At 47.9% G+C, this 23,457-nt stretch overlaps 1 protein-coding gene across 1 annotated transcript in view; it reads left to right on the forward strand.

The window, feature by feature from the left end:
• WDR11 (WD repeat domain 11) overlaps positions 1-23,457 on the forward strand; it is a 1,001,187-nt gene that overhangs the window by 849,081 nt on the left and 128,649 nt on the right. Inside the window, exon 21 of the mRNA XM_069611952.1 lies at positions 15,551-15,613. Coding sequence (XP_069468053.1) covers positions 15,551-15,613 — 63 coding nt within the window. The remainder of the gene's footprint in view (positions 1-15,550; positions 15,614-23,457) is intronic.

The following is a 23,457-nucleotide window of genomic DNA, read 5'->3' on the forward strand; positions in this document are numbered from 1 at the left end:
TCACATACCGTTCCTCCATGCGATGTAGTCCCACCTGCTTCAAAGGGGAACCGGGACAGGAAATAAACATTCCCCTGGTCTTTACCTTTCCTGTCTTCCATGGTGAAGCAGTAGGGTTACAGATCTAGAAACAATTGCATGACACGTGGGTTTGAGTCTTTGCGTTGGCTAATCCAAACTAGGGGAGAATGGTCAGTGACTAATGTAAACTTTCTTCCTAAGAGGTAATATCTAAGAGGGAGAATGGCCCACTTTATGGCCAAGGCCTCTAATTCCAGCACTGAGTAATTATTTTCATGTGGGAAGAGCTTGTAACTTGTTCTAATCTGTCGCAAACTTGAGATAGAACTGCCCCTAAACCGGAAAGGGAGGCATCTGTATGCAATATAAAGTCTTCGGAAAAGTCTACTACCTTCAGAAATGGGTTTTGGCACAGATTTTGCTTTAAGGGGTTGTAACATATATCATCCTTCAGACCAATGAAGTTTCTGGGGTTCAGCGTTTTTGAGCTTATCTGTTAGCCTAGCTGTATTGTCCAAATAATTTGGGATAAACCTACGGTAGTATCCTATTAACCCTAGAAAGGCTCTAAGATCCCTTTTAGTCTCGGGTGTAGGTGCTTCTAGGACAGCTCTCACTTTCTCATGTTGGGGCTGTACGTTTCCGTTCCGTACAAAAAACCAAGGTTTGTCTGACAATATGTAGGCGGAACAGGTAGTCTTCCCAGGTTTTACTGTAAATGACAATATCGTCAATATAAACTCCACAGAAATCTGAATAGGAACGTAAGTGTTTATCCATTAGGCATTGGAAAGTGGCTGGTGTGCCGTGTAAACCAAAAGAGAGAACTTTGAATTGAAACAGTCCTAAGTGTGTTGAAAATGTGGTCTTTTTTTTATCTGGTCCTTATACTGGTACCTTCCAGTAGCCTTTTGTTAAGTCTAGGGTGGATAGAAAGTGGCTGCTCCGAGTTTATCAATTAGGTCATTGATGCGGTGCATGGGATAGGCATCGAAGTCGGATATTGCATTAACTTTATGGAAGTCTATACAGAACCTCCAGGAACGGTTGGGTTTATTGACCAACACGATAGGGGAGGACCATGGGCTGGAAGAGGGCTTGATGATATTAGCTTGCAGCATTTCGTTTACTTCTTCGACCACTATCTGTTCACGGGCCTCTGGTAGTCTATAAGGTTTTAAATGTACCATTTTTCCTTTGGGCGTTCTAATATAGTGGTAAGTGCCTTTAATTCTTCCTGGTTTGTCTGAAAATACAGTATAGGCCGATTTGAACGACAATAAATGGTCGCAATGACCAAAAGTTCTAAAAATGCTACCACCAAAGGTTCGAACACCAAAAGTTCAAACCTTTGGTGTTAGCATTGTAAAAAAAAAACAGGGTTGTCCTCCACATCACCCCGCTCACTACAATTCATGGTATAGTGAGCAGGGGTTGCGGGGGACAACTCCCGCAGCCTTCCGTTTAAAAAATAAAAGAAACGGGGCTGCAGGGGTGTCCTCTGCATCGTCCCGCTCACTACACTTAATGGTATAGTGAGCGGGGCTTGCGGGGGACACCTTCCGTTTAAAAAATAAAAATAAAAAAGAAACAGGGGCTGCGGGGGTGTTCCCCTCATCGCCCCGCTCACTATACTTTATGGTATAGTGAGCGGGGGCTGCGGGGGACACCCCTGCAGCCTTACATTTAAAAAATGTTTTTAAAAAAGAAAAGGACCCTGTTGCACCGGTTCCCGAGCACGGAAGTGCAAGGAATCTGGCGCTGCAGGAACCCAGCGTGAAGATGAAGGTAAGTGGGGTTTGTTTATGTTGTGGGTGTGGGTGGGGGGTGTTGGGTGTGTTGTGGGTGTGAGTATGTAAGTGTGTTCGCATGAGAAAGGTGTGAACTTTTGGTAGTTCGCACCTTTCTCATGCAAACGTTTCGGCCGCAGTAGTTTCTGCCGCAGCCAACTCACTTTGGTTCGCAAATACATCAGGGAAAGTATAACAATTGCAATAATCAGAGTACATGCGTCAAAGTGAAGGGGACTGACCTGAATCCAATGCAGCATTTGGGTGCAATGAGAGCCCTCAGGCTACCCTGTCTCCCCCTGACCTAGCCTTCAAACGGGTCGAGAGTAACAGGGCTTCCAGGGAAACCCTCTGGGCAATAAAACCCTGTGGCAGGTCTTCAACTTCTAATAGTTCCTTCACTGTGTAGTCTGCAGAGTGCTTTGAAGTCTTCTCTGCTGACCGTCGTTATACTGTGGGATTGCTTTAGGAGTTAATCAATCCCTGCATAAAGGTAGGTAGGATAAGGATTAGTGTATTATAAGACAGAAGAAAAGAAAGTAACCATGAAGTGGGAATCTAGGGTCTTCATAAAATAATTCAGGCCATACCCAGGTAGATGTAAAGTGAGAATGAATGGCTGACGTGATTCCTGTATGAGGCTGAATGGTAGAGAGTGCTTTCTAGAAGAAGCAGAAAAAGATGAATAATGGTTAAGAATTTGCAAGGACCGGACAGAAGAGATCTGAATAATCCCTACCTGTCGCCGGGTGAATGGGAGGCGTTCTTTTGTGGCTTTTGGGATATTGTGAGGAAACGCGGCGCGCCGACTGGTTCAGATCCGCCGGTCCGTGAAGGCTTGTTCTCATTGCACATCTCTGCACGGAACATGATGGTTTTAGCAGGGCCAAGAAGCCTGAAGGCCGAAGCTTCAGGAGTACTCGTGGGAAAACTGTAAAGAAAGAATACGCAGCTTGTGAATCAAGCACGAGCTGCAGCCCGTTAAAATAGTAACCCCAAACTATGCTCATACCCGGAAGGACGCCGCATTTGCAAGGCAGGGTAAGCGAGTCGGAGGATCCTTGTATGTGCCAGTGAAATCTATATAAACAAAAGGAATACCCAGATGTTGAGCCAGTAGATAGGGTTAGAGTGAAATATTAAGGCGAGCCTACGGAGCATTGACTGGAACAAGAAGCAAAGCAGAGAGCCTCTGCTCGGGAGGACGGAAAAGCTGCGTCTCTGAAGGGGGGCAGAGCTTGCAATCCCTCTGCAGTCGGAAAGAGTGCAATGCTGCCTAGGTTATACGCCGCCATCTTGGGAGGAATATGTAAAACAGCATTAACCCGCTTCCATTGCTGCCACAAGGAACTGTACCTGTTTTCGTATGACAGAAAGATGTAATTACATCCTTTAGATCTTCTTGTTTTTGAGTAGACAAATTGGAAGGAATTAGTTCAAAGTTGTCTGTCTTCCGGAACCAAGCAAGATAGTACTTTGGCATGGGTGGCTGATGGATTCTCCTTCCACTCCTTTAAGAGATTCATGTGATATAAATGGACCTTTTTGTTTTCTGTCTGGTTGGGCTACTTTATAAGTGCAGGTTCCCGTTTGTTTTACTATTTCATAGGGCCCATGCCACTTACAAACAAGTTTGTTTTTGGAGGTGGGTAATAGAACCAATACTTTTTGTCCTATAGAAAACAATCTCAAGTGCACTTTTTTGTCGTAGTTGGATTTTTTTGTTGTTGCTCTGGGCCTTTTCCATATGAGTGCTGACTAGGTCTCGAACCAGTCTCATATGTTCCTAACGTTCGGGTAGCAGTTTGCGAGATGGGAATGGGTGCCTCTTCTCGTTCTTCCCGGGTTTCCCAGAGCATGTCCAAGACATCTCTGGGATCTCTGCCATAAAGTAATTCAAAAGGGGAAAGTCCTGTATAGGCCTGTGGAGTTTTCCTCATTTTAGGGTCTTGTTGAATCTTTCTACCAAACCATTGGGAATGGTACACAGATGTTCGTAAGGTGCTAACATGGAGTAAGGCTTTGGTGGCAAAAGCAGCGCTCGGTGCTCCCGGCCCCAAGCCGACCACTCCATCGACGTCAAATGCTTTCGAGCGTCACGCCTACTTGGCAGAAATTGCTGGATGGCCGCAAGGGTGAGGACCACGGTGTGCATCGGTCATCGGAGCGTCCATAGGTGCCAAAAGAACCGTCAGCATCTAAAGCCGCTTTGGCTTCGAAACCTAATCCATCGGCAGCCAAGTCCTTGCCGCAGACAGTCGGCGATGGTTCATTTGTGCCGTTACCGAGATCAGGGTTCTTTGACTTGATGCAGTCCATCTTCAGCATTGGTGACCCCGATGATCAAGTCGACCGTGTTTACTGCATTGTATTCCTATTTTAAAAAACAAATCCAGGTGGGTGTGCTTTCACGTCGTACATCCCTGTGTAGGCTGCATTATATTCCTTTTTTTAAGCGATTCCTGCACCCAACCAATTGCTCTGCATTTGTATTGTGCCCTCCTTATCTACAAGGCCACCTGCGAGTTAGGGCCAGGCCTGTGCATTGCAGCCCCCCTTTTCTTTCTCTTCTTTTCTTGCATCTATCCTCTGCCACTGAGATGGCACTCGCCATCGCTCCAATCTTTTCTAACTGCTACACTATCACCCATTCTCCATCTCTCTCAAATTCTGGATAAAAAAGCATAAAAAAGACATCCTGGGTGCAAACCTTGGCCTTCCCATCGCAGACACCTATGTCCGTGCATCCTCCAGGAAATCTTCACCGATATCCTCTTTTCTGTCCCCTCTCCAGGCCAAAGGACTACTCATCCCATCTCTACGCTCTCTCCATTCTCATCCTCTCCCATTAATGGTGACACCAAGTGGGAAGTCCTCTTGGCGAGCTTATTCTCATCACGCTGCATCATTACTGTCTACCACACCGGCTGACCTGGCCTTGTTCAGCGTCCTCAGGCCAACCTCCTTCTCTTTGACCGGATCCTGCCATCCCTCATTAACTTTATTCCTTCTCCTGCCTCTCCCCTATTTCCACCTACTTCCCCCTCAGCTCCCACCTTGGAATGAAGTACCACGCCCCTGAACTCCGCATCAGAAAACCTTCAAAGGCAGGGATGGTCTCCACCTGGCGGCTCTTAATGCCTGCTCAGCCAACAAACACACTGCTGACACTTGCCTCCTTCTTGAAGACATTGACCTTGACATTCTCGCTCTTACTGAGACATGTTTCAATGCCAGCTCGGTCACTGCCTTTGACTCCCTGAGGGCTTAAAGATAATTTCCAAGCCTCGACCTCACTGTGCTGGCGGTGGGGTTGCCTTAATCTTCCCTGAGTGGGTTCCTTCTTCCATCTTACCCACTCAGCTCTACTCTTCCTTTGAGAGCCTGGTATGCAAGGTGGTCATCTCTCCCTCATCCACCCTGACCATTGCTACCATTTACCAGCCTCCAGGCGCAACCTCCCTGTTCCTCTCCTTATGGGCTGATTTCTGTTCCTCCTTACTCTCAACCTCCTCCAACCTGCTGCTCCTGGGGGACTTTAACATCCAATTGGCTTCCCCTGTTACAGCATCCACTTTTTTAATTGACCTCTGCACCTCTCTATCCCTCTCCATTCTTCCTTCTGGTCCAACTCACTCTGCTGGACCACTCCGACCTACCTCTTTCATCTCCTCCTGTCACCCCTCTCTTTTGGTCAGACCACTTTCTTCTCTCCTCCCACCTGGGTCCCTATGGCTTTGTGACCACTCCCCCAAAAGCCCTGCCAACCTTGTTCATGAACATCCGTCTGATGAAACGAGTGTCAGCTGCAGCCTTCACTTCCACCTTTATCCCCCCTTGCCCTCCCAACTCAGACTTTACCACTGACACTGCTCTCAGCAACTTCCACCTGTCCATCACCAACACCCTTCTCATTCTTGCCCCAGTCATGAGAATCCGCTTGAAACCCGTCTCTAAGCGCAATACTTGGTATGACTCCGAACTTGCAGAGCTGAAATGAAAGTGCAGAGCTGCAGAACTGAAGTGGAAAACCTCAGGCTCATCCTCTGACAAACTGTACTGCCGCCTGCTCCAAAGGCAATACAGACTCTCTATCAGTGCCAAGAAAAGGGCCCGCATTCAGGCACGGGTATCTGGCGCTTCCAACAACACGGCTGACCTGTTCAAAATCTGCAGGGAACTAGCCACCCCTTCTGCAGTATCCTCCTCCCCTATTCCTTCTCAGGCCCTCTGCAACGCACTCTCCACTCAGGACATTCTGAACAGCCTTATCGCTCACCCTCACCCCATTGCCTCCCTTGGCCGCTCACCCTCCTCGTTCCTCCTTCGCCCTTGTCGCACCGGTAGATGTCACCAGAGGTGTCCGCTCCATGACGGTCTCTTCCAAACAGGTTTCCCCTTGCTAATCCAGAACCATCAAGGACAATATTGGCTCTCTTGCCCCTGCACTCGCTAATCTCTGTAACCACTCCTTTCCTACTGGTTCTTTCCCCTCCTCCCTCAAGCACTCCTTGTGCACCCCCTCCTTAAAAAAACTGTAAGCAGACTCTACCTGTAAGCACACTCTACCTGTACAGCCAAATACTGCCCTATCTCCATCATCCCCTTCCTAGGAAAGCTGCTGGAGGAATTGGCCCTGCCCCAACTCCACTCTGACATTGAACTTGTTGGTGGTCTCCACGACCATCAATCTGGATTCCGAGAATCCAGAGGCACAAAAACTGCTCTTCTGAACTTGAAGAACTGCTCACATCCCTGGATTCCAACTCCCCTGCTGTTGTCATCCTTCTTGATCTCTCCTCTGTATTTGACACGGTCATCCACTCCATCCTGATACAAAGGCTCCACGACACCCTTGGTATATCGAAGCGGGCACTGGACTGGCTGACCTCCTTCCCAAGTCATCCAGGCCACCTTCTCCTCTCCTACTTCCTTCTCAACCTCTGGTGTCTCCCAAGGCTCTATCTTCTCACCTTGGCTCTTTAACATCTACCTTACTCAGCTGGCACTCCTCATCTCTTCCTTCTCCCCCAACTTCCAGTGTTATGCTGACGATACACAACTCTTCTTCAAACTTCCTGCTGACCCTCTTACACCTTCCATCATCCCTGACTGCCTTTCTGCCATCCAGGCCTGGTGCACTTCCAATGATCTCTGCTTTAATGCCAGCAAAACAGAGTTCCTTCCCATTGGGACTCCAGCTCCCGACTTTTTCCCCTCACTCTGGCCTTCTTCCATGGGCTCTCCCCGGCTCACTCTTCTGAAGCCAGAAACCTCAGAGTCCTCTTCGACTCCTCTCTCTCCTTCCTCCCTCACACTCAGGACATTGCCAAGAAGTCCCACTTTTATCTCTTCCTTCTCAAAGGTATTCTACCTTTTCTCACCTTCCCCCAGAAGCTCAATGTTGTCCAACCCCTGGTTTTCTCTTCTATTGCAATAGCCTCCTCCTGAATCTACTTTCTTCCACTCTGCAACCCCTCCAGCTAATCCAGAATAGGGCAGTCAGACTTATCCTTGGCCTCAAGTCCAGGGAATGTATCTCTCCTGCCCTAAAAAGTCTTCACTGGCTCCCGGTTGCTTCACGGTTTAAATTCAAATCCCTCTGCATCATCCACAAGGCTGTCTGGGGACGGGGACCACACTAACTGCAACTCTCGTACTAAATATTCCCCCTCTAGACCGCTGCGCTCCTCTGGCACCAACACTTTGTGTGTAAAGTGTTTCACTAAACAGAGGGCAGGAAGGCATCGCTTTCCTCCGCTTGCTCCCTTCTTTAGAACATACTCCCCTCCCTTTTAGTCTAGAGCAGGACTTTCTTAAATTCCGGAAGCGCCTCAAGACTTTCCTCTTTACCTCCTCCTTCCTTCCCTCCCTCTCTCCTCTGATAATCTCACAGTTGTTTATTTGGTGTTCAAGGCCCTTATGAATCCTCGGGGCCCTGACCTCCCACACTGAATCGGCCCCAGTTTTTTTTTACCCTCGGTACTTGCCTTGGTTCACTTCCCCCCCACCCCACCTTGGAGGTTTGCACTTACCTTACATTGCACTTCACCTGTTGCTCTCCCATGTGCCCCCCAGCACCTATCCCATTCCACCTCCCTTTTGCACTTGCACCTTGTGAACACTCACAAGTCATAGTAGGTTCTCCCCCCCCACTGTATTTAATTGTTTCTCATCCCCTTGTCCCCTCCCTGTTGCCCTGTGGGCGCTTTGAAACAGTATTTACTTCCCGTATAAGCACTTAACAAGCTAACAATAAATAAAATAAATAAAGTAAGTCACAAAGTTCCGTTGCTTCAATAAAGTACCTTGAAAAAGTCATAAGCTCTCACTCCTCCTGTAATAAGAATTATTTTACAATTTCAGCAACAACAAATAGTGTGGTCGGGATGGTTCACCACAATTTTAACTGCAGAAAGAATTGTAACTTTTCTTCATCAGCTTTCACAATTCTTCCCCAAATGTCATAATTCCACATGTTGCCTTCTATTGGTACCACTCTTCAGCACTTGCATCTTCTACTACCTGGCTTACTCTTTCACCAAGTTTCTTCTGGGCAATCACTTCTGGCCCTGTGGGTACACTCGCCTGCCCGTCTACTTCTTCAATACACAAACAGAAAAGTGCTTCAAAGGTAACTTTCAAATTTAGAATAACAACTTTAATAGTCTTCTTTGGTATCAAAACTGTTAGCAGCTTTCATGGAATAGAACATTCACATTGATCCATATCAGGACTTTTCTACAAACAGTGCTCATCTCCCTCTGGATAGCTTCTCTCAGAAGGGCAGCCTGTTTGCCACTTTTCTTTCCCCTCTGCAACTATACCAAAATAGTGGTCAGGATAGTCTTTTTCTGCTTCTGCCTTGACTGTAGCAATGTGAGTTTGTGGCAGTCCCAGAACCTGAGTCGCAACCTTGACAACCCTGGGGCTTTTTAACATTCCCCTCCTGTGGTTGGCAACTTCTGCGAGACTGATATTGCCTGTTTTTTATTTCTCTTGGGTTGGGTATTGGTGGTATGCCTGGGATTCTAATAAGGCCTCCCCACAGGGTTCTTGGTGTTTGCTCAAACTCGCATATTCACTTCTAGGGTGGTTTTGATTTAACATCAGCCACTTCTGTGAATTTTCAGTAGTTTGGTATTTTTTATGCTTATTTGGTTTGCTTTGGTGAATTTTCAACAGTTCGGTATTCGTAACGCTTAGTAGTGTGCTTTTCACTCGTCTTTCGAGTTATCCTGCCTGTGCGGAACACACGGCCTGCACCGGAGCACCCTTGAGTCACCCGCTCCTCTCAGGCTCACTGTTGAAGTCGCTTCCAGGTGCTCCACTTGGTGTTCGCAGGATTGATGGACCGGTGACTTCTCCAGACAAGGAGCACCCTCTCTCTGTCCGGTGGCTGTTGCTACTGCCATGCTAGGTTACAGCCACTCGGACTCCCGAGAGTCTCCGGTGCAACCCACCGACTGAGACCTCTCGACTGCTCGCACCACATCTGCTTTACGCTGCGCAACCTCTGCACAACATAGTCTTGCCGGGTAAGCGTTTCTTCTCCACGCTTCGTGCTGCGTGACCCCTGCAGTTTGGAACTTTAGAGGCACAGACCTTCTTAGGACCCGTCCTGGTCCCTGTGTCTTCTTGCTTCTCTACTTCTTCCACCCACTGCATGCACGGCCAGCCCCGACTTCTCCAGTCCTGCTTCCTCTTTAAATGCACCTGAGGGGGCCTTTTAAGCCTCTTGGTCACCCTCAGGTGTAGGTCATCTTTACCAATTAGCTAACCACTCCTACATCTTCGTTCCTCTGCATCACGCTTCCTCGTCCCATTACTGAGGGAATTATGGGACTTGAAGTCCGTAATGATAGTTTGTTTTCTTAACCCCTTCTTTATTACAAATTTGATTTCTAATTTCTATTACATTTAAAAAAGGGAGATCACAAGAATCAGTCATATGGCAGGTTTGAGAAGAGGAATATGGACCTTTGGTCTGAAGACTTCTATTAATATACAACTTCCTCTTATTAGGCTTTTGGGAGCAAGGGGCATTGATAACCGTAGGCATTTCTTGAGTTATAACAGAATGTTTATTACTTTTAACACCACTGGGTTTATGGCTGAATTTGTTTACATTCAGATGGTCCACTTGTGGAACAATGGAATCATGCTTGCAACAAGCCATTAAATACTGTGGTATTTGTAGGATGTCTTCTTTACAAGAGGTTAAATACTGTGTCTCCTCCCACAAGTATCCCTCACTCCCCTGACCATTTTCTCATCCTGGGTGATCCTCCTACAGTACACCACTCCCAGGGTCAGGATCACGAAAACATCTGCCTTTCGCTGGCCACTCGGGAGGATACTCCAGGCAGGGTTTCAATGAGGGATCCATAGGAATCATCACAGTATCCACAAAGCATCTCTCTGGTCTAAACCTTGTGCAATGTTGAAATCGGCACTATTGGTCTGTATCCCCTTTAGGACTTGGAACCTCATCTGTGATATTTGATGTTTTAGTTCAAGTAACTGTCGTGTCACTGATGACTTTAGATTGTTTGTCCTTAAGTTAAAGTAATGCTCATTCCACCGCAACTTTACTTTACGTTTAGAATGTCAAAGGTAATGGTCAACATGGACGCCTGACACTGTAAACAACATTTGAGCTTTCACAAGTAGCAAATTCTTCAAGGAAATTATTTTCCCCGGAACGAGTCGGTCAGATACCATAGCCCAGGCCAATGTACTGAAGAATTTCCTGTGTCGTAGGGTGTCCGACAGGGGTTCATTTTTTCCCTGCGGTTTATCTTGTCCATAACCAGTTTGGAACCGACTGTAGTAAGTTCCTCCCAGGGCATGCTGACAATTGAGGGGAAGAAGCAGCTGTTACTTTTTGTTTCTGACACAATGATCTTCACCAAGACCGAGAATACTCTTCTGAAGTTGGTAGGGGCTTTCGAAAGCTTTTGCGATGACTACAGCTTCCAGATCAAACTGGACAAATCTAAGGTAATGTCCCTGTGACACAATGAAAATCACCCAACATTGGCTCTTCATGTTTTCCTCACAAAATGTTTGTGCGAAACATTTGTTGCAAGAGTCACAAAATCTACTCGGCCACTTGAGTTTTTATGAAGGTCTAGTGCCATATGCATGGTAATTCACCTTGCTGATGAGTACAATTACATTCTGGGATATTTGAAACTTTTATTTGACATTTACTGCAAACACAGTTTGTTTGCAATGAACATGAAATCAGTGTGCCTGTGTGTAGCTGGCCTTTGGATGTGCGCTAAACATGAAGTGTTTTAATGTAGTATGCACCATTTTACAGAAAGTGTTGGTAACCTTTTTCTTAGATTGAGTAGGTAAACTAAGTTACTCGAACTGCAGGCTTTGTAGGTTTTTACAGAATTTGAAAGACCTGCATTGGATAGAACAGAAAATAAGAGAAACAGGAGCCATTTGAGATTCCATCATAAAATGGGTGCCACTGCAGTGAAACTGGCCCTCAAAATCTGTGTCACATTGCTTTTTTCCTCAGATAGGGGAATGTCATGCCAGCGTCGGCCTAGAACCCTTTGAGAAAAACATACTAAAAAAAGATCTAGTTATCAAAGACAATATCAATGGATCCATTTAAAAAGCGCTCGGTGCAGTCCCAGTCGGGCTTTCCTACACAGGGGTATCCTTCAGACCAAAGAGGTGGAATGTAGAGGGCCCCTCACTATTCTCTGAGCTGATATCCAAATGAATCGCACCCCTGTTTAGGTGCAGACTACTCTGGTTTGAAAATGTGCAGAACATTTTCACAGGCTTCGCCTAACCATTACCACTTTCTCACCCAGAATCCATCCCTCGAGATGCCAAAAGATATTTAAGGGAAGAGTGGTTGTCGGTAAAATGGAGTCAGAAGGGCTTGTGGTGCAGCAGAACCCATTTAAAACTGGGCACTCCACGTTCACTAAAACAATGAGCAGAAGAAAACTGCATATTGCCCTCAAGCAAGAATGTGGACTATTTGTAACTGGAGTGCAGTTTGATCCATTGATTTTATAAACAAAATAAATGTTCTGTCCCTGTGGAAGGGAAAGGACTGGACACGAACAGCACGTCCTACCCTTATTGGTATGCCAGCAGGTGGAGACTCGGGTTGGTTCCTATTTTAAACAAGAAGACTTGCAGTATTCGCCAGCAGTCTTTAAAGTTTTTGTTTAGCTTAACAGACCAGAACTAACTCCATAGATTAGCATCTTTCCTAGAAGGAGCTTTGGTAAATCAGAATAAGAAGTTGGACAAACAGACATGATTCTCAAAAAGGTTTATTACCTCTTATGACTCAAGAGACCTATTCTTTCCCTAATTGTGTGAAACTAAGCCCTACAGTATACAAATGAAGGTAACACGGCGTGCTTGTCAGTGTGTCAAGATGCTCAAGCATAAATTAAGTCCTCTGTCTAGAAATCCTATTCTAATCTACTGTGGGATGGGGCATCAAAGGCAATGAGCTCTCCCATGTTTCCAACCTAGGGTGTCCTTAGCGATATTTAAGGAGAAGTTGGTTTTGATCCTGGAATTTTAATGTATTTTAATTTTTTATCATTTGATAACTATGTATGGCATTTTGACGGAATGTACATGAGTACTCAATTGTATTTTGTGAAGTTTGATAAACTACAATTATTACGTTATATTGATTAATATTGTTCGAAAAAAAGTAACGAGGGATAAGGGTGGGTTAACAAGGGGGATGAGGAAGGTGGGGAAACACGCAGAGTGAGGAGAGATGGAAAGGAGTGTGAGGGAACCAACATGGTGACAGAGATCGTAATTAAGATCAGATAAGCAGGAGCTAAAAGAAGCTCCTGGATTTTCAGCATTTGCCAGTCCAGGAGCTAGTACATAGCGTTCCACACACGGTGCAAACATTGCATTAGTTATAACTCCTTGTGCTTTATATGCCATATAGATGTGTCCTAATATTAATAGACTGTCCCAAATGCACAGAGTTAAATTCACTGAGGTGTGCTGATTCAGCTTCAATTGGCATGTGGAGTCAAAAGTAGCTTCTGGTATCTATTGCTGTAAAGCTAACCAGGCTCTTTTAGACTACAGCCAGGAGCTAAATAGCTCCCAGCTCCCCTCAATTTCAAATCCTTGGGTGAGTAGAGATGGAAAGGAGGGTGGAGCGATGGACAGGAGTGTGGGCCAACAAGCAGAATGAGGGAGAGATGTGAAGGAGGGTGGGGTAACAAGCAAGGTGAGGTGAGATGCACAGGAGGTGGGGCAACAAGCAGGTGAGAAGGGATAGAAAGAAGGTAAGGGCAACAAGCTGGGTGAGGAGAGATGGAAAGTGTCAGGGGTCGGACTACATTACCCGACATCCAAAACGCATACAGGTCACAGTGCACCATGATGACATCCTGAGGCAGAAAGCCTGCGAAAGAGCCACGCTACTTCAGTCACAGGCCGGCTATAAAAGGGCTTCCAGATCTCCCCTCTGTACTTGGCTTGTTTTTTCTCTTGTACTTGTGTGCTGTTATTCTGATCTTGGATTTTGTTTCCTGGATTTGTTATTGGATTGTCCTTTTGGCTGTGTCTTCCGACTGGTACCTTGACCCTGGAATTGTCTACTGGAACTGTTACCGGATCTTCCTTTTGGCTGTGTTTTCCTACTGGTACCTTGACCCTGGAATTGTCTATTGGAACTGCTGCTTGGATTTTCCCTGTTGGTTGCTTTTGCCTACCTGACTGTCCTGACTCTGGATTCTTCTACAGGACCATATTTGGATTTTCCCTTTGGCAGTGTGTTTTTTTCTATCTAGTGACCCTGACCCTGACCCTGGATTGTACTGGATTTTCTGTGGACCCCGATTCCCGACTCCTGAACATTTCCTGGACTTTTTCTTTCCCTTAGTCCGCCGTACTCTGGTAGCCTCTTGTGTTTTTGCATTTGTTTCTAGTTTATTTTTTCTATATACGTTTCTTGTACATCGGTCGGTTTGTCTGATCTATCGACTCTGCCCCTCTGCATTTTGTCTGCAACTCTGCTAGGTTAATACTCCATCCATCATTAATTTCAGGTATGAGGATTCTGGGGGGACGTCACAACGTTTGGGTTTTCAGGCATTTCATTGTGTGAGTGTTTTAATTGGCCTTGTCTGTTGCTTTTGGGAGAGAACCAGACGGTTCCTCGGCTGACTTTTCACCCTAGAGAGGAAGGTTTTCCATGTGCAGGAGATCTGATTTGTTCATGTTGGGCCTACAACATAAAGGAGGGCGGGGCAACAGTTAGGTTCAAGGGAGGAAAAGGAGAGTGGGGCAACAAGCAGGTGACGAGATATGGAAAGGAAGGTGGGGCAACAAGCAGGGTGACGAGAGATGGAAAGGAGGGTGGGGCAACAAGCGGGGTGAAGAGAGATAGAAAGGAGGGCTGGGCAAGAAGCGGGGTGAGGAGAGATGGAAAGGAGGGTGGGGCAACAAGTGGGGTGACAAGAGATGGAAAGGAGGGTGGGGCAACAAGTGGGATAACGAGAGTTGGAAAGGAGGGCGGGGCAACAAGCAGGGTGACGAGAGATGGAAAGGAGGGTGGGGCAACAAGTGGGGTCAAGAGAGATGGAAAGGAGAGTGGGGCAACAAGTGGGGTGACGAGAGATGGAAAGGAGGGTGGGGCAACAAGCGGGGTCAAGAGAGATGGAAAGGAGAGTGGGGCAACAAGCAGGTGACGAGAGATGGAAAGGAGGGCGGGGCAACAAGCAGGGTGAGGAGAGATGGAAAGGGTGGGGAAACGAGCAGGGTGAGAGTTATGGAGAGACGGGTGGGGCAGTATGCATGTGAAGGGATGTGGAAAGAAGGGTGGGGCATCAAGCAGATGAGGAGAGATGGAAAGAGGGTGGGGCAACAAGCTGGATGAGTAGAGGTGACCAGAGTGGGATCGCCTTACTTGGTGGTCAAGGTTTTTTCTCGAGTTTGTCATGAGATTCTTTCTGAACTCAGCCAAGTGTGGTATTCTTCTGAAGCCAGGGTAACTTTCTAAGAGCCAACCCTTGAGCTTCCTCCCGGTTTGTCAGGGGTGTGGCTGCAGCTCTGGCTGGCAGATAGCAGTGAATCTGACACTGAAGGGAGATGTTCTTTTCCCAGGAAAGCCCAGAGAAAAGTACAGAAGATCATGTGGTCCAAGTGCATCCATCTAGGTTCTCCAAGAGAGCAGTGAGCTCAGGCCTTCTATTGGTGTGGTAAATCATCTCAAAATCAGGAGCATGCTTAGGCCTTACCTGCTATGCAAGCAGCTCCTAGTAACCATGTGTTAAATACTTAGGATGATGTGGTCCTTGACATTGGCAGAAGAATACGTGATATTAAGGTGCTTCGCCATAATGCTATATCTGCAGGTTTTGGTTTGTGCGCAGATCATCACACCCTCTCCCAGTGACAGACTCCCAGCCTTTCTCGACGTGACTTACTTTGGGTGCTGTGTCCCTGGCATTGGGGGAGCAATGTTATGATACGCAAGACTGCTCATTTCTAAGTGTGTGTGTGTGTGTGTGTATGTGTGTGTGTATGTGTCGCTGTTCGATGTGGCGATGAAGATAATTTACTGGATGCAGCAATATTAGAAGCCGCAGCATTTTCTGACCCTACATACTAGGTCCTGGATGGGGACAGTAGGGCGCTGGTGTTCCTTCTCAATGTTATCGTATGTGTGGCCCAGACATTAACCATACCTCTCTCTGGTTTTATTTCAGCGACTACCCTGAAAACGAGGATGTAAAACTCCATGTGCAGGAGCAGCTGAATTCCTTGTCCAAGTGAGTGGCCTCTTGTACAGATGGAATGTCTGGTTATGGGTAAAACTGGGCAATCCCCACAGATCTCCCACTTGCTAACAGCGCTTTGGGAGCAGAAAAGCAGTCGGTGTATGCAAAATTAGTTATTGCTAGTCACAGAATGAAGAGTTTTTGGAGAGTGTTTAGCATGCACTTGTGGGGCGGGGGGGCTTGTATTTCAGTGTATTTGTCATATTTGTAATTTTCTCACTATTTATTGATTATCGATTCACAGCTCTTTCACTACTATGCTGTTACATAGGATTCTAACCATGAATGTAGTTGTGTGCTCAGGGTCTTAACACCCCCCACACTTAGACAGCCGTTTACGTTTTATTGATCGCCCGGCTCCCAATAGGTTTCAGTCTGCTAGGACTTGCCAGAGAGTGTGGTGGTCACATTGGGTGACGCCCGGCTCCCAGTAGGTTTCTGTCTGCTAGGACTTGCCAGAGAGTGTGGTGGTCACATTGGGTGACGCCCGGCTCCCAGTAGGTTTCTGTCTGCTAGGATTTGGCAGAGAGTGTGGTGGTCACATTGGGTGACGCCCGGCTCCCAAGAGGTTTCAGTCTGCTAGGACTTGCCAGAGAGTGTGGTGGTCACATTGGGTGACGCCCGGCTCCCAGTAGGTTTCTGTCTGCTAGGATTTGGCAGAGAGTGTGGTGGTCACATTGGGTGACGCCCGGCTCCCAATAGGTTTCAGTCTGCTAGGACTTGCCAGAGAGTGTGGTGGTCACATTGGGTGACGCCCGGCTCCCAGTAGGTTTCAGTCTGCTAGGACTTGCCAGAGAGAGTGGTGGTCACATTGGGTGACGCGCGGCTCCCAGTAGGTTTCTGTCTGCTAGGACTTGCCAGAGAGTGTGGTGGTCACATTGGGTGATGCCCGGCTCCCAGTAGGTTTCAGTCTGCTAGGACTTGCCAGAGAGAGTGGTGGTCACATTGGGTGACGCCCGGCTCCCAGTAGGTTTCAGTCTGCTAGGACTTGGCAGAGAGCGTGGTGGTCACATTAAGTTAGCTAGGACTTGCCAGAGAGAGTGGTGGTCACATTGGGTGACGCCCGGCTCCCAGTAGGTTTCTGTCTGCTAGGACTTGGCAGAGAGTGTGGTGGTCACATTGGGTGACGCCCGGCTCCCAGTAGGTTTCTGTCTGCTAGGATTTGGCAGAGAGTGTGGTGGTCACATTGGGTGACGCCCGGCTCCCAGTAGGTTTCTGTCTGCGAGGACTTGGCAGAGAGAGTGGTGGTCACATTGGGTGACGCCCGGCTCCCAGTAGGTTTCAGTCTGCTAGGACTTGCCAGAGAGAGTGGTGGTCACGTTAGGTGACGCCCGGCTCCCAGTAGGTTTCTGTCTGCTAGGACTTGGCAGAGAGTGTGGTGGTCACATTGGGTGATGCCCGGCTCCCAGTAGGTGTCTGTCTGCTAGGACTTGGCAGAGAGTGTGGTGGTCACATTAAGTTAGACCCGGCTCCCAGTAGGTTTCAGTCTGCTAGGACTTGCCAGAGAGAGTGGTGGTCACATTGGGTGATGCCCGGCTCCCAGTAGGTTTCAGCCTGCTAGGACTTGCCAGTGAGAGTGGTGGTCACGTTAGGTGACGCCCGGCTCCCAGTAGGTTTCAGTCTGCTAGAACTTGGCAGAGAGTGTGGTGGTCAGATTAAGTTAGGCCAGGCTCCCAGTAGGTTTCAGTCTGCTAGGACTTGGTAGAGAGAGTGGTGGTCACATTGGGTGACGCCCGGCGCCCAGTAGGTTTCAGTCTGCTAGGACTTGGCAGAGAGCGTGGTGGTCACATTAAGTTAGGCCAGGCTCCCAGTAGGTTTCAGTCTGCTAGGACTTGGCAGAGAGTGTGGTGGTCACATTGGGTGACGCCCGGCTCCCAGTAGGTTTCAGCCTGATAGGACTTGCCAGAGAGAGTGGTGGTCACATTGGGTGACGCCTGGCTCCCAATAGGTTTCAGCCTGCTAGGACTTGCCAGAGAGAGTGGTGGTCACATTGGGTGACGCCTGGCTCCCAGTAGGTTTCTGTCTGCTAGGACTTGCCAGAGAGAGTGGTGGTCACGCTAGGTCATGTCCGATTCCAGTACATTGCACTCTGCTAGGACTTGGTTGAGTGGTGGTCACGTTAGGTCACGCCTGGCACCCAGTAGGTTTACTCTGCTAGGACTTGGTTGAGTGGTGGTCACGTTAGGTCACGCCTGGCACCCAGTAGGTTTACTCTGCTAGGACTTGGTTGAGTGGTGGTCACGTTAGGTCACGCGTGGCACCCAGTAGGTTTACTCTGCTAGGACTTGGTTGAGTGGTGGTCACGTTAGGTCACGCCCGGCTCCCAGTAGGTTTCATTCTGTTAGGAGTTGGTCGAGAGAGTGGTGGTCACGTTAGGTTTGGAGTTGGCGGCAGGAGAGCCATTGGGTTTTGACTGTCTCATGGAAGGCCAAAAGGAAGAAGCATTAGTAAGGTGTGCCAGAGCAAGGTGGCCCGGTTAACAAAACAATTGCGCCCTTTCCTTGCTCATTGTCCATTTAGATACATAACTAGCTTGCCACGGAAATGCCTCCGCTGCCATACTGGAGTGAGGTCAAGATCTCTGGGGTGAAGTGGTGATGAGGTAACTGTACATAGTGATCGTGTAAAATGTGCTTTTGTTTGCGGCTGGTAGCTGGCACCGCCAAGATAAAATTGGTTTAGACATGGCAATAATTAAAGAGCGGCAGCAGTTTCGATTTAGTGGAAAGCCACAAATGTACAGGTTTGGGGTGCTGCCATAGTCCAGTCTAGCGGGAGAATGGGGCATTGATGGCCGACGCCTGTCATGGGATAATGGGGGTGGGGAGGGTGGTAATTTGGAATGGACTTTGTTGAAAGAATCCATTGTTGACCAGTGCATTACACCGTCCGTGCAAGTTCTTTCACCAGAAGGAAGTCGAGGTTACAGACGGATCTATGTGGAAATATGGCATCCGTTACTGCGAACGCGTTTACAACTCATTGTTTACAACTCATTTCAATGGAAATCAATTCGTGGGGGAAACACCCTGCATCTCGCTGCCACCCCTCACTTTATTGATTACCCCACCCCAACCTCTCCCATCTATATTTTCATTGAAATCCGTTGTCTTTGAGGCGTTGTAATCGCATTCGCATTGATGGGATTAGCATGTTGGTATGATACCGTTACAGACTTTGAACACAGACTCTGATCCATGCAATTGAGACAGAAGTATCCGCAGACCGCACTCCCAAAATCCATCTTCCTTTTTGAGAACTAGAATATATGTGTGTTTTCTTTTGTCTAGTTTTCCTCCCCCACTCTGTAGCATGCCATTCTTGTATCTTGCCTGTGCATTCTCCAGATGGCACCCACGTTGCCCTCTTAGTGTCCTCATGAGTGCTTGTGCGGTAGTTGTGGCCTCATGCACCCACTACAGAGATCTGCGGGATTGACACCCCTGACATTGACTCCTGGCAGGTGCACTCAGCCGTTCAACCTTCAAGTGTCAATCAAATGAATGCCCTCCAGGGATCCATTGCAAATGGTGGCCAGGGAAGGGACATCGCTCGTGGATCCCAACCCTGGGGGCGGACAATCGACGGAGTGTCACCTGGGCAGGGGGACCTCAGGGACTGCAGGGAGGGCATCCGGACGCTAGACATGGTATTCCCCCAATCCATCCTACCCACCCTCGTTGTTCATGGGATATTGTCACCCAAGTCCCGTCCTACCCCTTGACCTTCCCTCACGAAAAAGGGAAGATAAATTATCTTGGACAGCTAGGGAGATCAAAACCTTTCAGAACTCTCAACACTAACATTGTCTCTCCTTCCCCAAAACCCAGAGGATGTGCTGGGAACCAACCCTTTTCCACCCAGTTATCCCCCTCCAATAAACAAAGGGATTTAACATCACTCACTCTCCTTAAAAGGCCCCAAGAAGCCCCCACACCTAATACTGAAAAGAAGATGAGACAAGCTCAAACTCCTCTGTCTAGGGTATTTCCAATCCAACCCCATCTCCTCCTCCCCATTGCCAATAGGTACTGGGACGAGGAAGAGGCGATCGGGTGCAATGATGATTACCAATAGGAACAGCAAGGTGAGGCAGAGAGAGGCCTACTACATAACACCATTAGGCCATTAGTCGGGCAAGGTCAGGCACTTTACTACAACTGTGCACACCTGACTCCACTTGAATCTCCACTACACTATAAAAGGTGTGGTTCTGCCAGAAGCAATGAGCGAGCTGGGGTTGCTGCATGGAACTTGGAGGCCAGGCAGCAGAAGTCTGCAGAAAGAGGGGCTTGGAAGATCCGGTGGAGCACATGACTCCAGACGCTGGCCATGTGTGTCAAGAGGGGCTTCAGTGTGGCGAGGGTGCAGTGTCTACAAGGAGCTGGAGCCTTACAAATCGCAGGCAGTTGGCCGTGTCCAGGCCAGAACTTGTTCCCCTGTGACATGTGCCGGTTTCAAGGGTGACTGAGGGGCAGCTGGTGAGACCCTGACCTCAGTCCAAAACCCCGGAGAACTGCTGCGCTACTTTGGTGAGTTTCACGAATTAGAGAGTGTGAGAAACTCAGTAGCGTGCTGAAGTTGCTGGAGCAGGAGCAGGAGCAGAAGCGGGCAAGCGGCCCGACGATTGAAAGCGAGAGAAATCAAAGCAAAAGAAAGTGTGCTAGCGGCACGGAAACCGAAAAGACAGAAAGAAAGTGAACCGAAAGCAAAGGGCGGGTGCGAGCATCCCAAAAGCCGGGAATGGGGTGCAAGCGACAAGAAACGGAAAAGACAGAAAGAAAAAGAATGAAATGCAAAGAGAGGGTGCCAGTGACCCGAAAATGGGTACGAGCGACCCGAAACCAAAACAGTGTGTAAGAAGCACAGGAATGGGAAATGAAGATGCAAGAGGCACAGCAAGGTGAAAAGAGGGTGCAAGTGTGTACGACAGAAATGAAGGGTTGCAAAAAGCACTGTGAAGTGGAAAAGAGCAGAGTGAAAGAGGCACTGAAAGGAAAAGGTGTCAGAAAAAAGGTGCAGAGAACAAGGGGCAGGGGGATGGGGCAGATGTCAGAGAGGAGCAAAGACCCGGCTTTCTCGAAAGTCTCTGATACTCCCCATATGAAAGAACTATACATTGAAAGGTGCATCCCTACAAGGAGAACCTTTTGTTAAAGACCAAAGGGGCCTACGCTTGGGGAAGGGAAACCTGAGAGGCCGACAGAGACCTTGTGAACTTTACAGTAAATGCCTAGACTTGGGGAAGGGAAACCTGAGAGGCCGACAGAGACCTTGTGAACTTTACAGTAAAGGCCTAGACTTGGGGAAAGGAACACCGAGAGGCCGACAGAGACCTTGTGAACTTTACAGTAAAGGCCTAGACTTGGGGAAGTGAACACTGAGAGGCTGACAGAGACCTTGTGAACTTTACAGTAAAAGCCTAGACTTGGGGAAGGGAAACCTGAGAGGCCGACAGAGACCTTGTGAACTTTACAGTAAAGGCCTAGACTTGGGGAAAGGAACACCGAGAGGCCGACAGAGACCTTGTGAACTTTACAGTAAAGGCCTAGACTTGGGGAAGTGAACACTGAGAGGCTGACAGAGACCTTGTGAACTTTACAGTAAAAGCCTAGACTTGGGGAAGGGAAACCTGAGAGGCCGACAGAGACCTTGTGAACTTTACAGTAAAGGCCTAGACTTGGGGAAAGGAACACCGAGAGGCCGACAGAGACCTTGTGATTTTTACAGTAAAGGCCTAGACTTGGGGAAGTGAACACTGAGAGGCTGACAGAGACCTTGTGAACTTTACAGTAAAGGCCTAGACTTCGGGAAAGGAACACTGAGAGGCCTGAGTGTCTGTTTGGAACGGGAAGATTCGAAGCTTGGGGAAGGGAACTTTATTGACTTGCTGCAAAAGCCCTACGTGGAAGGTTCCGAGGGCAACCCTTTCGAGTGAAGCTATTTTTGAAACTGGCAGAATTACACCTATTGGTAAGGCTACCTGAAACCAGCCGTGGTTTAGATTTCTTTTTGAGCCACCATTTTTCCTTTAAAAATCGCCCCACCCCCCATCAGATTTGGTCTAAGAGTGAGGGCAAGCATAGGTTTATACACAGGCGAATTTTGGTTTTGGACTTAGGGACACTGACGGCCCTTAGAAGTATTGGCTGAGTGAACAACCCCCATAGAGTTAGGGCCAGGTTGGCATTACACCAATCCCACAAAGTTTGACAGTAAGGGTTTTCAAACTGTTACTTTTGAGTCTGTGTCTCTCTTGATATCATGCCTGTCTCACAATATTTTATTTCATCTGCGGTTAGCAAGTTCCGACAGAGGCAGGAGGCAGTGATGAAGTGTGGGGGTGGGGGGTTGGAGTTGGAGAATTTTCATGTAGGCGAATGACCCAAAACATGAACAATAAAAAACATTTCCACGTATACCAAACAGTCAATGCACAATGTGCAAGGAAAATAAACGTTTATTACATGCGAAAAGTTTCAGACAGTCCCGTAGAACTGAGCTAACATGGAGCTCTCCCCGCCCACAGGAGTGTGGTAATTAGACCGAACCAGAGTGTGGCGTGACCTGTGATTTGTTGCAGAGTTCTGGGGTGGGGGGCCACTGTATGGTTTGCAGGGGGCCCCAAAGTTTTGTGTTGCGCCATAGCGGAAAACCACAAATTAACAGAACTATTCATAATAAAGATTACAACATGATCCCACACTCCCCATTGGCTGGCACCGATATACAATTCTAATGGTCCCCTATAGTCCATTAACCTATTGGACACACATTATCTAAAACACATGCCCCTCAACACGTTACCTACTGCATCATCACTACAAACCCCAGTAGTCGATTGACAATCAGGTACATATTTGCCATAATACATTGCTTTAATGAGTAAATATTCCTGATCATCATGTGATGAGCACCCCTCCGTCAGAGCCTGATCAAAGTGCGGATTGCGAGGTCAACTCTGCTTGGATAATACAAATACCCTCCTCATTATACCGGACACTGTGGCACGCACAGACAGCTCCGTGCCCCTGCAGATACATTTATTGGCTTCTCCTCTGCTTCTCCCATCCCATATCACAGTACAGCCCCAGCACGTCTCCTTCCTTATCTCTCGGGGAACCCTGGTGCCCATGAATGACGTGATCGGGCCCCCTTATGTTTGGATTTCACTTATTTATAGACCCCTAGAGCTCAGTGTGTTCAGTTCAAATAGGATGACTGCTCTTCGGAGGAGGGCAGTAGTGCTCTAAATATTCACCAGGCCTTTTGGCATCAGCAGAACCTCATGCCCTACTCACATGAATTCAGCCTTCAAACGGCACATCCCCACCATTCCTCCCGGGACCTAGCATTCCTTTCCCAGCTCTTCTGAGCTCTGCAGCTGCACCCAATGAGCCGCTATCGGCACAGCGTGGCTGCCTGTGACCGTGGCAGCATAACTTCTCTCTGGGGGATTCAAGGGGGACTCGTCTCTGGATCAGCTGGACAGAGCAGCAGCTCCACGTTGGGCCTGTTTCTCGTACTTTCACAAACGCATCCTATAATGTGCCTTAAAATCCAACATGGCAGAACTCCTGCTACCTTAGCCATTAGTCCTCACCTCTACAGCAACACGTCTCGGACTCCATCCCACATGCCTACCTATGTCCGCTATCTACTAGCACATCTCTCAAAACATAACATAGTATGCTATCGCTAAATATAAAATACGGCACCCTGTGTTTAACCTATGCAGCCATAGCGTGAGTAAATTGTTGCTCTTTCTAGATTACTATATGGTGCTTCTAATATGTGTCAGAACTAACTACAACTGAATACGTGCATATTCTGCG

The sequence above is a fragment of the Ambystoma mexicanum genome, chromosome 8 (genome assembly GCF_040938575.1).
Source record: "Ambystoma mexicanum isolate Mex_15411 chromosome 8, UKY_AmexF1_1, whole genome shotgun sequence".
In the NCBI taxonomy this organism is placed as follows: domain Eukaryota; kingdom Metazoa; phylum Chordata; class Amphibia; order Caudata; family Ambystomatidae; genus Ambystoma; species Ambystoma mexicanum.